The sequence below is a fragment of the Amblyraja radiata genome, chromosome 4 (genome assembly GCF_010909765.2).
Source record: "Amblyraja radiata isolate CabotCenter1 chromosome 4, sAmbRad1.1.pri, whole genome shotgun sequence".
NCBI classification, from domain to species: Eukaryota; Metazoa; Chordata; class Chondrichthyes; order Rajiformes; family Rajidae; genus Amblyraja; species Amblyraja radiata.
Window position 1 is genome coordinate 41,557,965 of NC_045959.1, and position 15,902 is coordinate 41,573,866.

The following is a 15,902-nucleotide window of genomic DNA, read 5'->3' on the forward strand; positions in this document are numbered from 1 at the left end:
GTGGGAAAAGCATTAAAAAGGCCGAAGAAAGTGCTGCTAAGTTGATGGAAGTGTTGAAAGTGATGGAAGTCTTGAAAGCAAAGTCCCTGCTGAGGTCCTGGAACACAATGATTAAGAGCCAGGAACCAACTCTAACTAAAAGGTAAGATCTAAAGTCTGAATTTATGAAAATCTATCTGTATGGAGTTTAATTAATTTAATTGCATCCTTTTATAATGTGAATAAATTCATTCATTCATTCACTTACTTCATTAATTCATTCATTCATGAAGTTGAGGGCCTAAACTATATGTACCCATAACACTGTCAATTGTCACTAATGCCAGCCTGTTGTAGAGTAATAAGTCTTTAACAGCTAATCTCGTTAACAGTTATCAGACCCCGACAACGGGAAAAAAACGGAATGGAATTCCACTGCAATGGAAGCCTATAAATAGCGATCGATATCCCTCCGTTTCTTTTCCGTTGTCAGGGTCTGATAACGGCCGCTATAGACGGCATTATGTACAGCTTCCCCCCCTGCCCGCCCACGGAGATGATCCGCGGCTCCGCGTTCGCGAAGCGGCCGTTTATTAATTGAGACCGCGGCTTCACTATACCGCGAGTACCTATGTCCCGCGGTCGGAGCACTTTTTCCCGGTAGTATAGCAGGCAGCTCCGAGATTAGCTGTTAAAGACTTATTACTCTACAACAGGCTGGCATTAGTGACAATGTTTAATTGACAGTGTTATGGATACATATAGTTTAGGCCCTCAACTTCATGAATGAATGAATGAATGAAGTAAATGAATTAATGAAGTAAGTGAATGAATGAATTTATTCACATTATAAAAGGATGCAATTAAATTAATTAAACTCCATACAGATAGATTTTCATAAATTCAGACTTTAGATCTTACCTTTTAGTTAGAGTTGGTTCCTGGCTCTTAATCATTGTGTTCCAGGACCTCACAGGGACTTTGCTTTCAAGACTTCCATCACTTTCAACACTTCCATCAACTTAGCAGCACTTTCTTCAGCCTTTTTAATGCTTTTCCCACTAAATACAATTACCTGCTGCAAGTTTCCACGACATTTATTCCACAGAACAACAAATCGGAATCTCCAGTAAAACAGGCATCTGTGAAGCCCCCTCAGCCATTTTGTGTGCTAGCCTGAAACAAAGCGCGTGATTGGCCAACTGACAGACAACTCAATGTTAAATGTGCTTTGATTGGACTAAAAAATACCCGGAATGTTTCCGGTTTATCTTTAATTTAATAAAAAATGTGCAAATCTTCTTCATATCGAGTTTCAGGGGTGATTTATATAATTTTTTTTTACACAATATGTGAAAATTTCATGTAGTTTGGTGACTTGGGTCACAAAATCCATTCGGCTCCTTCGAGCCTCACCCCATTCAATGTGATCATGGTTGATTCCTAATTGAATTAACCTATCCCCATATCCCAATGCTATTTTTTAAGAGATCTAGTCTCTCTTGAAAGCATCCAGAGAACCCGCCTCCATCGCCCTCAGAGGCAGAGAATTCCACAGACTCACCACTCTCTGTGAGAAAAAATGTTTCCTTGTCTCCGTTCTAAATGGCTTACTCCTTATTCTTAAACTGTGGCCCCTGGTTCTGGACTCCCCCAACATCGGGGATATGTTTCCTGCCTCTAGCGTGTCCAAACTCTTAACAATCTTATATGTTTCAATGAGATGCCCTCTCATCCTTCTAAACTTCAGCATGTACAAGCCCTGCTGCTCCATTCTCTCAGCATATGACAGTCCCGCCATCCCGGGAATTAACCTTGTAAATTTACGCTGCACTCCCTCAATAGCAAGAATGTTCTTCCTCGAATTAGGGGACCCAAACTGCACACAATACTCCAGGTGTGGTCTCACTAGGGCTCTGTACAACTGCAGAAGGACCTCTTTGCTCCTATATTCGATTCCTCTTGTTATAAATTCGATTCCTCTTGTTATAAAATGCTTCCAATACACAGCGATGATTTTTGACTGAATTTTATTCAATATTTGTAGGAATTTCAGATCTGTACTGGCCTTCAACCTTCCATTATCACTCTATATATTATGTACCTTACATGGTCAGCAATGACAAATGAGCCTGGTAAGTAGATTATTTGCTATAAAGGTGAATATATTCTCCTGATTTTTAGCTGCAAATCTAGTTTAACCATTTGAAACCTTGCATTACGGAATGGAATTGAATACTTTATTGTCACATGTGACAAGGCACAGTGAAATTCTTTGCTTGCCTACCCAATGTATACAAATAGCAGCCACCTACGGCGCTGACAGTTACAAACCACGCCGGCTCCCCCTTTGTTACACATATCAAGAAAATAATGTATGCATTTCCAACCACAAAAAGAATGAGGCGTTATTACAATGATTTTAAACACAAAAAAAAATGTGATGTACACTGGATAGTGTGAATGTAGAATGGCAAAATGATTTTTGTGAAAATCATTCACATTTTACAGCCACAGTCACTAAAAATATGCGGGTCAGCAAATCCAGCAATTATGTTGCAGTTGTGCCTGCCAGGAACAATTACCTGGTTGAAATGAAATTATAGTTTTTAGATTGTATTGCAAAATTCTTTACCAGCTTATCTAAAATTGCACTGACTGGCGGGTAAAGTAATCACATTGTTATTTGCATCTGTCCAGTAATTTAAATCAAAGAACATTGCAAAAGAATTCAACCTCGCTGTATAGATATTCCGAGGTGGTGCTTTTCTGAAAGACATTCCAACAAGGTGAAGATTTTTTTAATTGTTCAAAATATCAGCTTCTTTTGGCGATCCATTCATAGTCATCAATACATTAATAAAAATGACAAAAACAAAAATATCACTAATTGTTATCATCACACATTCAATAGCTTCATTTTAGAATGATTTGATTTATTGTTTCATGCTCCTCAGAGAGGGGAGTGAAATGAATTTCAACATCAGGGTAAAACAGAAATAAACTGTCAAGACACAAGAGATTGCAAATGCAGGAATCTTAAGCAAACAAATAAATGCTGGAGGAACTCAGTAGGCCAGCCGGCTCTGTGGCAGGGAAATGGACAGGCCGTGTTTCGGGTCAGGACCCTTCTTCAGACTGATGGAGTTGAGGGAGAAAGCTGGTAGAGAGGTAAGGGGAAGAGTGGGGCAAGAACTGGTAAGTGCTAGGTGGAAACTGATCTTTATGCTTAACTTACATGTAGTTTCATGACGTGTTACAGAATATTTTGCTCCAAAAGTAATGTCCTACACTTTCTTTCCGGGCGGCTGCACATGACAACTTTCAAACTAAAGGGTCTGTCCCACTGTACGAGGTAATTCAAGAGCTCTCCTGAGTTTAAAAAAAATCAAACTCGTGGTAAGTACGTAGAATGTATGTAGCGGCTACGTCGGAGCTCGTGGATATCTCGTAGCGGCTCGTAATGCTAACGGCAGCTACTCGGGAAATGCGGTAACTCGTGAAGTTTTTTCAGCACTGTGAAAAATGTCCACGAGAGCCCCGAGTACCTACGAATGTTTATTACCGTAATTCTCCGAGTTCGAATCAGGGGAAACTTGGGAGAACTCTTGAATTACCTCATACAGTGGGACAGGCCCTTTACAATGTAATGAATTCCAAAAGAGCGTGTGTTATGCCATGTAAAGTACTTTACATAGAACAAGTGTGAACGGGTGATCGATGGTTGTTGTGGACTTGGCGGCCTGTTTCCATGCTGTTTCTCTAAAATAAGCTGAACTAAAACCTCTAACCCTAACCTAATGCAGGAGTTGGGTTCTTTGCTTTTTATTGTATTATTTTAGGAGGTGACAAGTAGGTATCATTCGACCTTTATGTACTCTGAAAGTTAAACAATATCTGGCTGAAAAAGATTGAACCTTTTCACTTTTTTCAGAATTATCTTAAGAATACTGACCCTTCTCACAATTAGTTAAATAAAACAATAAAATTTTGCTTTGCATATCAAAAAAAATTGCTTTCACTGAACAGATACTATTGATTAGCCAGAGTTATTATCCTAATGTATAAAAGTCAGGTAGATAATTATCAAGCAGATAATCAAGTAATTTAGACAGGTACATGGGTAGGATAGGTTTAAAGGTAATGTGTTAGAAGGAACTGTAGATGCTGGTTTACATCAAAGATAGACACAAAATGCAGGAGTAATTCAGTGGGGCAGAGAGAAGGAACGGGTGATGTTTCGGGTCGAGACCCTTCAGACTGAGTCAGGGGAGAGGGAGATGTTATGTCCTGGAGTCACCACTAGAGGACTCTGCTCAAAATGAATGTTTCCTCAGGGAGGGTCCCTGGGGGATCTGCAGGGTTTTAGCAGCAGCCATGTTTGGCTTGTAATAAATACACTTTGGGTTCTGGACACCAAGTGCAGTTTGTGAGTTATTTAGCCCTCGAATATAACATCTGGCAACAAGGATGGCTGGTTTAACCCTTGCTGCCCCATCTCCATTCTTGAAAACTCCAGGAGAGCCTCCTGTACCATGGATATGCTGGTTGAAAGTTTCAAGACTTACCTGATCGCAAGTGGCCTGGACGGCGCGGCCATTTCGGACATTCGTCGCCGAGCGATTCTGCTGCATTGTCTCGGAAAAGATGGACAGCGAGTCTTTGCGCAGCTCGACAGTGCTGCAACGAGTGAGTACAGTACTGCTGTTAATGCACTGGGCAAATATTTTGGCCCAAACACAAGTGTGCTGATAGAAAGATACCGGTTTCGCCAATGGTCACAGGGGCATGGCGAACCAGTGAAGCAATTTGCATTGATAGAACTGGCTGCAAAGTGCAATTTTGGAGCACTGACTGATGAGCTGGTGAGAGACCAGCTGATCGAAAAGACTTCTGTCCTGCAGATTAGAGTGCGCCTTCTCATGCTCTCACACTCGAAAAGGCACAAGCGTTAGCTGTGCAAATTGAAAGTGCGATGCATAACGCCGAGGTGCTCAAACACCAGCCGATGGCATGCTTTGAGGGAGCATTTAGTCATGCATCTCAGATGAACACAGCACCAGTGCAGGGCATTCAGAGGCAATCAAAACACAATCGCTCAAACAAGCAGTGTCCGAATTGTGGCCAGCCACATGTTCCCGGGGAATGTCCAGCGTACGGTAAACGATGCAACGCGTGTTCAAAGCTGAATCACTTCGAGAAAGTATGCCGGTCATCGAAGGAGAAGGCGTCATCTGTCCGCCATGTAGACGATGAATCTCCGGGTGGACACAACGTAAACTCCATAAACGACGGGGCTGACCAGGAGGTTCGGTCAATAGGGACTTTCAAAGACTGCATGGTCGAGATCGCTGGGACCTCGGTATTGCTTCTCATAGATGTGGGGGCAAAGGTTTCAATTTTGAGCGTCGACCTCTACAAAAGGTACTTTTCGGATTACCCACTTACTTCCCCGAGGGACACTCTTCACGCTTATGATGGTTCAACCATACCCACGATAGGGCTAGAGACCGTTCCTGTCTGCTACAAAGGAGTTAAGCTCGATAGCTTCACATTCTACGTTGCAGAAGGAAAGAGTCTGATGGGAGTCAATTTGTTTGATCAACTAGGGTTCAAGCTTCAGGACTCAACCGGCATGAACATCAATGTGATCAGCGACGCGGACTATAGGCATGAGTACCCCTCCCTTTTCTCGGGTTTTGGGATAGTTAAAGGGTGCTGCCACGCACCTCGTGTAGACACATCAGTCCGGCCTGTTTCACAACGCCTACGGCGTCTACCATTTTCCGTTCGCGCGGAAGTCTCAATGGAACAGAAACGACTCGAAAAGGATGGTATCATTGAGCGCATCGATTCATCCCCTTGGATATCGAATCTGGTCATCGCGCGACACAAGAACGGTGAACTCAGGCTGTGCATCGATCTCAAATCGGTCAACAAAGCCATCATTCCGGACAAATACCCTCTGCCAACAATACAAGAGCTAGCTGCGTCATTCCACGGTTCAATGGTGTTCACAAAACTGAACATGCGCTGAAGCTACCTTCAGGTACCACTAGCAGAATGCAGTCGGCAGTTGTCAGCATTGATTCTTAGTCACCTACCTGGTCGGAGAGGCAGCATCCCTCCAAGCTGCTTCTTCGCCCCGTCCTCGCGGCCTACCATCGAAAATGGAGCGGCGTTTCCTGTCGGGACCAGCTGGGACTACAGCTTCGGCGGCGGTGGCGCAGCGCTGGGATACCAACACGGAGCGGGCGATGCCTTGCCGGGTCGCCGGGCGGTAAGCTCCCGAGCGCTGTGGCCATCGATCCCAACATCGCGGAGCTGGGGCTGCGGGCGTCCGGCCGCGGGCGGCACTGGATTTGGAGCGCTGCGGGGCCTGGGATCGAGTTCGCCGGGGTCGGAGCTCCAACCGGCGCGTCCTGAGGACTATGAGTGCCCCGGTCTCCGGGGAGGAGGCAGACGCTCCAGACTTTTCCAAGCCGCTGAGGAATGTTTCAACCGACGCCGAAGTTCCATCTTCACGGCAAGAGGGCCCTGAAAATCATCGGACTGGCTGCAAGGCCACAAATGGGCCCCGACCTCGGGTGTTTCACAGAGGAAGAGGACTTAACTTTCTGGTGCCTTTCCCCACAGTGGAAAATTTTGATTCTGCTGTGGGGAGACGTTTGTGTTGAACTCTATAATGTGTCCATTTTATTCATTTTTTTAACCTTTTTCTATGGTTTGTATGGAAACATTATTTAATTTATGTAAAGCAGTTTGGTGTCAATGCGAGTTGACTTAAAACGTGCTATATAAATAAAACTTACTTACTTACTACTTATTTGATTACACATGAAGGAGTATTTCAGTACCGTAGGATGCCGTATGGACTGTGTTCAGCTCCTAGTGCATTTTAAAAAATCGTGGCGTAGGTTCTGGCAGGCATTGACGGAGCACTCAATCTCCTCGATGATGTCGTGGTCCATGGAAGGGACCAGGAGGAACACGATCGACGACTGCTTGCAGAGTTAGCTCGGCTCGCGCAACACAACTTGATGCTCAATGTGGCAAAGTGTACATTTACAGCATCCGAGGTTTACTTTCTCGGGTACAGAGTGAGAGCGACTGGAGTTGAGTCTACTCAGGACAACGTCCAAGCCATCAACGCGCTCCCCGCCCCAACTAACATGAAAGAGCTAGCGTCATTTCTGGGCACCACCGCAAGTTTGTGCCGCAGTACGCGCAGATCGCAGAACCGCTACAGAAACTGCTACGGAAAGACACACATTGGGAATGGACGGATGAGCAGGACTTCGCGTTCAACACGCTGAAAGACAAAATAGCATCTCCGCCTGTTCTCGCATACATCGACCCAAGTGCGGAAACGTACGTCACAACAGATGCTTCCGGTATAGCGATCGGAGCAGTGTTCTCGCAGGTTATCGATGGAAGTGAACAACCGATTGCATTTGCGTCCCATCCCTTGACTGCAACGGAACACAAGTACTCCACCGGGGAACGCGAAGCATTAGCGTGCATATACGCGTGTGAACACTGGCACGTATACCTATATGGGAGACAATTGACTCTCCGTACAGATCACCAAGCACTAACTATGTTGCTGGACATGTCAGGCTCAGGACACCATCCGCTCAGGATCTACAGAATGCCTGATCGCCTTCACCAGTACAACTTCAAAGTAGAATACCTCGCAGGTTCACGCAATCACATCGCAGACATGCTCAGTCGCGTCCCAACGGTGGCATCCGCAAGCACACGTGATAGCGACGCTTCAAGCGAAATAGACGAATACATTCTCGCGGTAATTTCGCACGTGATGGCAAACCTAGTGACGCGGGGAGAGCTGCAAGCAGAGTCGACAGCTGACGGCACACTGCAAATCATCTGCCAGTATCTCAGGACAGACTGGCCCAAGGAGATAGCAGACGACTTGGTTCCGTACCACCGGGTACGCCACGAACTGGCTGTGGTTGACGATACATGTGTCACACGCGGAACTCAAGTGGTTATACCCAAATCACTGCAACACTGCGTGTTACAACTGGCACACGAAGGACACCTGGGCATTGTAAGGATGAAACAACGGTGTCGTGAGGCAGTGTGGTGGCCAGCAATATACCGTCGCATAGAAGATTTCGTAAAAAATTGTGAAGCATGCACAATTAGTGAGAAAGCAACAAAACCATGTCCTGCCCCTCTTCAGCCAATCCCATGGCCGGACAAACCATGGAGGCACTTGCAAGTCGACATCTTCGGAGAGGTGCAAGCTGCGCCAAGAAGCCAGCGGTTTCTACTTGTAGTACATGTTCTCCACAGCAAGGGGCCTGAGATCGTAACTACTTTCTCAGTCACGACAAGCTCGATCATCGCGATTCTCGAAAAGATGTTGACTAAGTGGGGACTGCCGGAGGTCATAACAACTGACAACGGCCCTCAGTTCATATCTGAACAGTTCTCCACTTTCCTCGCGAGTTAAGACATTCAACATCAGCGGACGTCGAGATACAACCCCCAATCGAACGGCGGGGTTGAACAATTCAATCGCATGATCAAGGAAAGCATAAAAGTGAGCATGTCGGAGGGGAAAACGTTCGAACAGTCAATCCATATCCTCCTCCGATCCTACAGATCCGCACCACACACGTTGACTGGGAAAACGCCAGCAGAGCTGATGATAGGGCGAAACCTGCGAACAAAACTGAATGCTCTTCAACCATCATCGCACCTAAATCCAGACACAAAAGCGAGGGCGGAAATGATAGCACACAGACAAGCAAAAGGGAAAGCATACTGTGATGCCAAATGCAGAGTACGAGGGCCGTGGTTCAAGGTCGGCGACTCGGTATGAATCAGCCGCCCAAACAGACAGCATAAACTCGCAAGCGCACTCTCCAAGCCGATACAGATTAAACGGAGATTCGGCGAGAACGCGCACCTCCTCCAAGATGACACCAGATGGAACGCGAGGCGTCTAATTGCAAGTAGACAGGGACAGGAAGAAGACAAATTGGACACTTTTCCTTTCCAGTCAGTCAAGACAGTGATTGTGGTCAGCATACAGCAGAGCATACAACAGAGCAGTCTATTCCCGCTCCACGCTCTCAGCGACAGAAGAGGAGACCTCAGTATCTGCACGATTATCAGCTGTGAACCCATAAACATTATGTTCACTGAGCTGTTATTTTGGACTCATTGCATATGGACATATTTGGGTGGATAATTGGACTTATATGATCACCATCATTTACAAGGAGGGAAAAGTGTTGTGGCCTGGAGTCACCACTAGAGGGCACTGTCTCAAAATGAATGTTTCCTCAGGGAGGGTCCCTGAGGAATCTGCAGGGTTTTTGCAGCAGCCATGTTTGGCTTGTAATAAATACACTTCGGGTTCTGGACACCGTGCAGTTTGTGAGTTTTTTAGCCCTTGAATACAACAGTAGACGAGAGATATGGAAGGGTAAGGTGTGAAAATGACAGATCAAAGCAAACAATGCTAAGGAAGTATAGAATGGTTCATTGTTAGCTGAGGGAAAGGTGACAAGGAGGCATACAATCAGTAAAATTAATCAGAAGGACTGAAGCTAGTCAGAGAACTATGGTGGGATGAGTACTTCTGGATAGAATTCATGAATCGTAGAATTGTAAATGAATGCAAAATATTTTTTTGATGATTAACTGATGAGCTTTACGTCACGGCAAATGTAACCTTTGGTTGTATTTTGCTTTCAGATGATAAATGCAATCCCAAGATAATGAGCTTTTTTGAGCAGACATTTTCCAGCACCGACTTTGATAACAATACTGCAATCACAACTGATGCCTCAAACACAGGACTGAGATGGGATTTCCAAAGCACTGCCGGATTGGTCTTGTTTCTTATTTGCATCTTATATTTAAGGTAACGTGTGTATTATTTGAAAGATAGATACAAAATGCTGGAGTAAATCAGCGGGTCATCTCTGAAGAAAATGGATAGGTGACGTTTTAGGTCGTGTCCTTTCTTCAGAGTATTATTTGCGTTGGTATTTTTTTGCCAGTGTACTATTATGCTGGGCTTCTGCATTACTTTAGACAATAGCAGCCAGTATTGTCAAGAAGACAAGATAGACACAAAATGTTGGAGTAGCTCAGCGGGCCAGGTAGCAATTCTGGAGAGAAGGAATGGGTGGCGTTTCGGATCGAGACCCTTTGTCTGAAGAAGTTGCTCCAGCAATAAGTTGCTGAGTTACTCCAGCTTTTTGTGTCTATCTTCGGTTTAAATCAGCATCTGCAGTTCCTTCTTAAACATATTTATGGGCATATTTTGAGAGGATTTCACAGCGGAGCCGTAAAATGGAGACACCAGAAACTGCACATGCTGGAATCTTGAGCAAAAAAAAACTGCTGGAGGTAATCAGCAGCCAGGAAGCATCTGTGGAGGGAAATAGACGGGTGTTGATTAGGCTGAAGAAATGGCCCAAACACCATATTTCCTTTCATAGATGTTGTCTAACCTGCTAAGTTTTTCCCGCAGTTTGTTTTTTGATCAACATTCAAACATCTACTCATTCTGGTGTCTCCAGACTCACATAGGTCTCCTTACATTTTATATATGGAGTAAGGATCACTGTTATTGAACTAGAATAATGTACTCACTCTTGTTTTCTAAGTTCTTGGTGTACTACTTGGTGTTATTGAAATATTTAGAAATGACCAATACTCAGTCATGTTCAGAGCCACAGCATTTAATACAACCACTCCTACAATTTACCACTTCACAACCTTGTGTTGTTCTGCTTCCTGGGATACAATGCCAAAATCTGCACAAAATCTGATTTCCAATGCATTCTCAATAAATGCAGCGTCACTTCTTCAACAAAATTTGAAAGAAAAGGTTACATTCCATTAGTCTCTGAATTTATTTGTCATGGATTCAATGGACCTTAGTGATATCTCTGCATAAACCAATCAATCTTCTCTACAATGTCTTCACCTTCCTCAGGTGATGCCAAAAGGAATGGATCAATATCCATTGGATAATCTCAGTCCACGGACAGCACTGAGGCGCAGCGGTAGAGCTGCTGCCTCAAAGCATCAGAGCTGATCCTGACCTTGGGTGTTGTCTGTGTGGAGTTTGCATGTTTTCCCTGTGACTACATGGAATTCCTCCAGGTGATCCAGTTTCCTTTCACATTCCAAAGACGTGCGGGTTTGTAGGTTAATTGACCTCTGTCAATTGCCCCTAATGTATAGGGTGTGAAAGTGGGGTATAATTGAGCAAGTATATAGGTTGATTGATGATCGGGAAGCACTTGGGCCGAAAAGCCTATTTCCATGCTTATTCTTTAAACTGAATCTAACCAAAATTTGGCTTTTTAGGAAATGTAAAATTCACTGCCAACAATTTTCAACATTGGCGAAGAACATGCTCTGCACATTGTGGCTTCTATAAACTATAATATTAAAAATTGTATGTTACCTGCAGGAACTAAGTCTACTCTAATATGGAAGTCTGAGGTATAGATTGGACTGATTTTGGATGATCAACCATGATCATATTGAGTGCTGCTGGCTCGAAGGACCGAATGACCTACTCCTGCACCTATTTCTATGTTTCTATGATTAAACAACACTCCTTATAGTAATATTAAGAGAAGGCGATATGACCTGAGAATGATGATACCTTGACCACTGCTCACATTTTTGATCACAAAATAATTACTAGGACATCCAGGCAGGATTGAAAAGACTATTGTTTTCCTTTCAGGAGGGAAGATTAAAAGGAGTTGTTAGGGTCATAGAATGATACAGCATGAAAACAGGCCCTTCAGCCCAACTTTCCCATGCCGACCAAGATTCCCATCTACGTTTGTTGGATATCCTGCATTTTGCCCATATCCCTCTAAACCTTTCCTATCCATGTACCTGTCCAAATGCCTCAACTATTTCCTCTGGCAGCTTGTTCATTTATCCACCACCCTCTGTGAGATAAAGTTGCCCCATGTAATATTAAACCTTTCCTCCCTCACCTTAAACCTATGTCCTCTGGTTCTCGATTCCTCTACTCTGGATAAAAGACTGTGCATTCACCCTCTCTATTTCCCCATGATTTGATACACTTCTACAAGATCACTCCTCATCTTCCTGCGCTCCACAGAATAAAGTCTTAGCCTGCCCAATCTCTTCCTACAGCATAGGCTCTCAAGTCCTGGCAACATCCTTGTTTAACCTTCACTGCAGTTGCATTTAATTATTCAAATTTATTAAGGGAAAGAAAAACAGAATATTTGAGCATCCCATAAAATATACAATTGCAGCATTTGGGCTGATACTTGGATACACTTAGAACATACAAGTACAGATTTGTATATAACATACAGATATGTGACAGTAACTATCAGCAACAGGTTGTCCAGTGAGTACAACTGTGGAAAAAGTTAAAGGAAGTCTACAGAGACAAGAAGGCGCATAAGTTTAGAGGCATTGCGGTGTTTAAGTGGATTTAATTAATTTGTTCATCCAGTCCCCACTTTCCCCCGATACTAAGCCCTTTGGTGTGTTGTATAGCCACAGCTTATTAAAACTGAGCACTATTGATTTTGTAACTAATTCTATTGATATTTTGCTCCAGCATTAGGAAGTCAAGCTGCACACAGAGGCATGTCAACTCCATCAATAATCCTGATGCTGGATCTTTGGAAAATATATCCATCCAGGAGGGATGCGAAGAAGTGCATCGCTTTCAGGACAACGAAAAGGAAGGGGTTCATTACAGTTACTCTTTTTTCCACTTTATTCTTTTTCTGGCATCCATGTATGTTATGATGACACTGACCAATTGGCACAGGTAAGAGAAAAAATTATAGCTTTACAGCAACATCTTGAGCCATTTTCTTAGCATTTAAAGACGTAGGTTTCAAATCTATACTGTTTCAAGATCGTGTATTGCGCGAGGTTTCACCAGGCAGGAGGGAGCCGGCTATGTTGAGGAAGTTTATTTTAGAGATACAGAACAGAAACAGGCCCTTCGGCCCAACGAGGCCACACCGACCAGCGATCCCTTAACCTTAACACTTCCCTACACACACTAGGGACAACTTTACATTTATATTAAGCCAATTAACCCAGAAGGGTCTCAACCCGAAGAAGGGTCTCGACCCGAAACGTCACACATTCCTTCTCTCCATTGATGCTGCTTCACCCGCTGTTACTCCAGCATTTTGTGTCAACCTGTAAATATGCTCCTGAAGCTTACCCTCCTTAGTCTAGTTCAATAAAACACTGTCAAGCACTGGACCACTAAACTTTATTTTATGAAACAATAACAAATGCCTTATACAATACCTAACCACCACAGGTTCGATCCTTGTCTCTGCTTGTCCAAGCCCTTCAGCCTCGTGCAAGCAGATACCTCCAAAAGGTCACGCAGTCCCAAGCGCCCCTCCAGAAGATCGGCAACGATCCTCGTGGGGGTTACCGAACTCTGTGAGGCAGAACTACATGGGGGTGGCGCCCCTACAAGCCAATCACACATATCAATTACATTAAAGTGTTATTGACAGTTCCCCAACCCAATTACAAAACGTCCCATTAAAATGTTTTTACAGAAGCTTCTGGAAGGAAGTCAATTAATCAAATAATGCAACATTCTCCCAGGTAATGCCAACAATTCAAACAAGGCTTCACACTTCAGCCAATCATCAAACAGCAGCACAAACATCCTGCAACATTATTAACAGTATTTACAATCCCTTTGCAGCCGGCCAATCCTGATCATGCATCTGCAACACATTTGAGCTCTTCTGCAAAGTCCTCATACATTTTAACAATAAAGAGGACATCTCGATCTTTCCCCATCCTGCATATCAATCTAGGGCTCAGACTAGCTGCCGCCATTCACAGCCTGTAACTTTCCACAGACAGAAGCCAAGCAGGCCTTGCAGATGCAAAGATCCTCCATTTTATAGTATCTTTAATTTGGTCAATATTAACAAACCTAGAAACCTGTATGTCTTTGGACTGTGGGAGGAAACCGCAGATCATGGAGAAAACCCACGCAGGTCACGGGGAGAATGTACAAACACTACAGGGACAACACCCAGTCATGATTGAACTCGGGTCTCTGGCACTGTAAGGCAATAACCGCTGCACCACCGTGCCACCCAAGTTCAGCTGGAAGCACAGAGTAATACTCTGTTTAGAGTTGAATGTGAGTGCCTCACAGCCGTGCTTCCAAGTCAATATGTTTGGCTTATTGTCATGCTATCTTTTAGCAGAGATGATAAATTTACCCTGTTGATCAATGGTTGTTTTGGAATATCAGACACACATTATTCATTTGTATCTAATTATCTGTGGAATAATTTCATGGCAGAAGTTTGAAGTGAACTCCAAACATCTAAGCATCTAATATTAATTTAGTTTATAATGATGAAGCCATTTTTTCTGATGAAATTCTAGAAAGTTAAGATAATTGACGGTTGCTTCCTTGCATTCCATGCCCAGTCATAGGCCTGATTTCAAGAGCATTTCAAGCAGTTGGATTGCAGTGTGGATGAAGATCACTTCTAGCTGGGTCTGCAGTTCCCTTTACATCTGGACTCTTCTGGCTCCTCTGGTTCTTTCCAAACAAGAGGATTTTGAAGAACGCATTAACTGAGAACCAGTGGAGAAAGCAGCATGAAAGAGGAGTTCATTTACTCACTCCTGAGATACTTAATAACTTCTTTCTTAGTAAATAACAGCTTTATACCAATTATCTAAGTTAAATGTCCATACTCAAACAACCATTAATCTTCGTGGCCAAAGAACATGCATCAGCTGTTATTGATAAATTTGTTAATGATTTAACCATGCAAACCCAGTTCATTGGATATCTTCTATTGGTGAGAACGAACATTCAGTTGTTTGTGCAACTCCATGAGGTATATATATATATTTACATGTATGTTTGTGTGTTCACACTCCATAACTTGCACGTACAGTTGCAAAGATTAAGAGAGTACAGAGGGATTGTCGACTAACAATATAAATTGTGCTTGAAAGGTCACAAAGATTGATAATTTTATTTAGTCATTGGTCATTAGTAGTTCTGAGCTTTTATCATGAACTCTACCTTTGCTTGTGTCTATAGTCAACCTCTTATGGCCTGTAATAATCATCTTGTCTATTAAAAAATGTTATTGTTATCAGGTATATAACAATAAATTATATCATTACAATACGTCTGGATTATTGAATTACAGTGTCATTTTAGCTGGTTCTCAAGTTATCCCTTGGGATCAAGGCTAACTTGCTTCCACTCCAGTGTGTTCTAAAATGGCTTATGAGGCCAATGGGGAATCTACAGGTTTGTCTACAAGTGGGACGGGAACACAATGGGTCCTTTGAATAGTGTGGTGCTCCTTCCACTGTTTACACAAGGCCTCTGTATGTTCGGAATGGAAGGACTCAAAGTTCTCAGTGCCACACTGTATGCTCCTCCATTTTGAGCTACGTTGTCCAGAGTTACTACAAATTAGTGAGAATGTGACAATCCCTCAAGGAAACTTTCAAAACACCCTCAAACCAATTCCCCTGCCCTCCTGCTAAGCATTTTCCAATGAGCATAGAGCAGTGGCTCTGTTCCACCGTACTTGTACATATGACAATAAACTCCACTTGATTTGACTCGAATGTTGCTTCTCCTACAGCTACAGAATGAAGCTCATTGATTGTAATTAGATCCCAAAGCTGGGAGTGTTGGCCTAGCGAAGTACCTTCTATATTCTATCACTTAAAAATACGAATTAACTATACGATATAACTTTATGGCAATGACATCTTTCTGTAAATACTTATAAATTTAAAAGTTAATGAATGTAGAAATACATCTCAGTGCGCATATATATATATAACGAACAGCTCTAGCAGAGCATTTCGACCTTGCGGAGGAATGT

At 43.3% G+C, this 15,902-nt stretch overlaps 1 protein-coding gene across 1 annotated transcript in view; it reads left to right on the forward strand.

The window, feature by feature from the left end:
- Positions 1-15,149, forward strand: part of LOC116972014 (serine incorporator 1-like) — an 87,303-nt gene extending 72,154 nt beyond the window's left edge. Inside the window, exons 7-10 of the mRNA XM_033019253.1 lie at positions 2,027-2,114; positions 9,715-9,883; positions 12,596-12,811; positions 14,470-15,149. Coding sequence (XP_032875144.1) covers positions 2,027-2,114; positions 9,715-9,883; positions 12,596-12,811; positions 14,470-14,623 — 627 coding nt within the window. The 3' untranslated portion in view covers positions 14,624-15,149. The remainder of the gene's footprint in view (positions 1-2,026; positions 2,115-9,714; positions 9,884-12,595; positions 12,812-14,469) is intronic.
- The last annotated feature ends 753 nt before the right edge of the window (positions 15,150-15,902 follow it).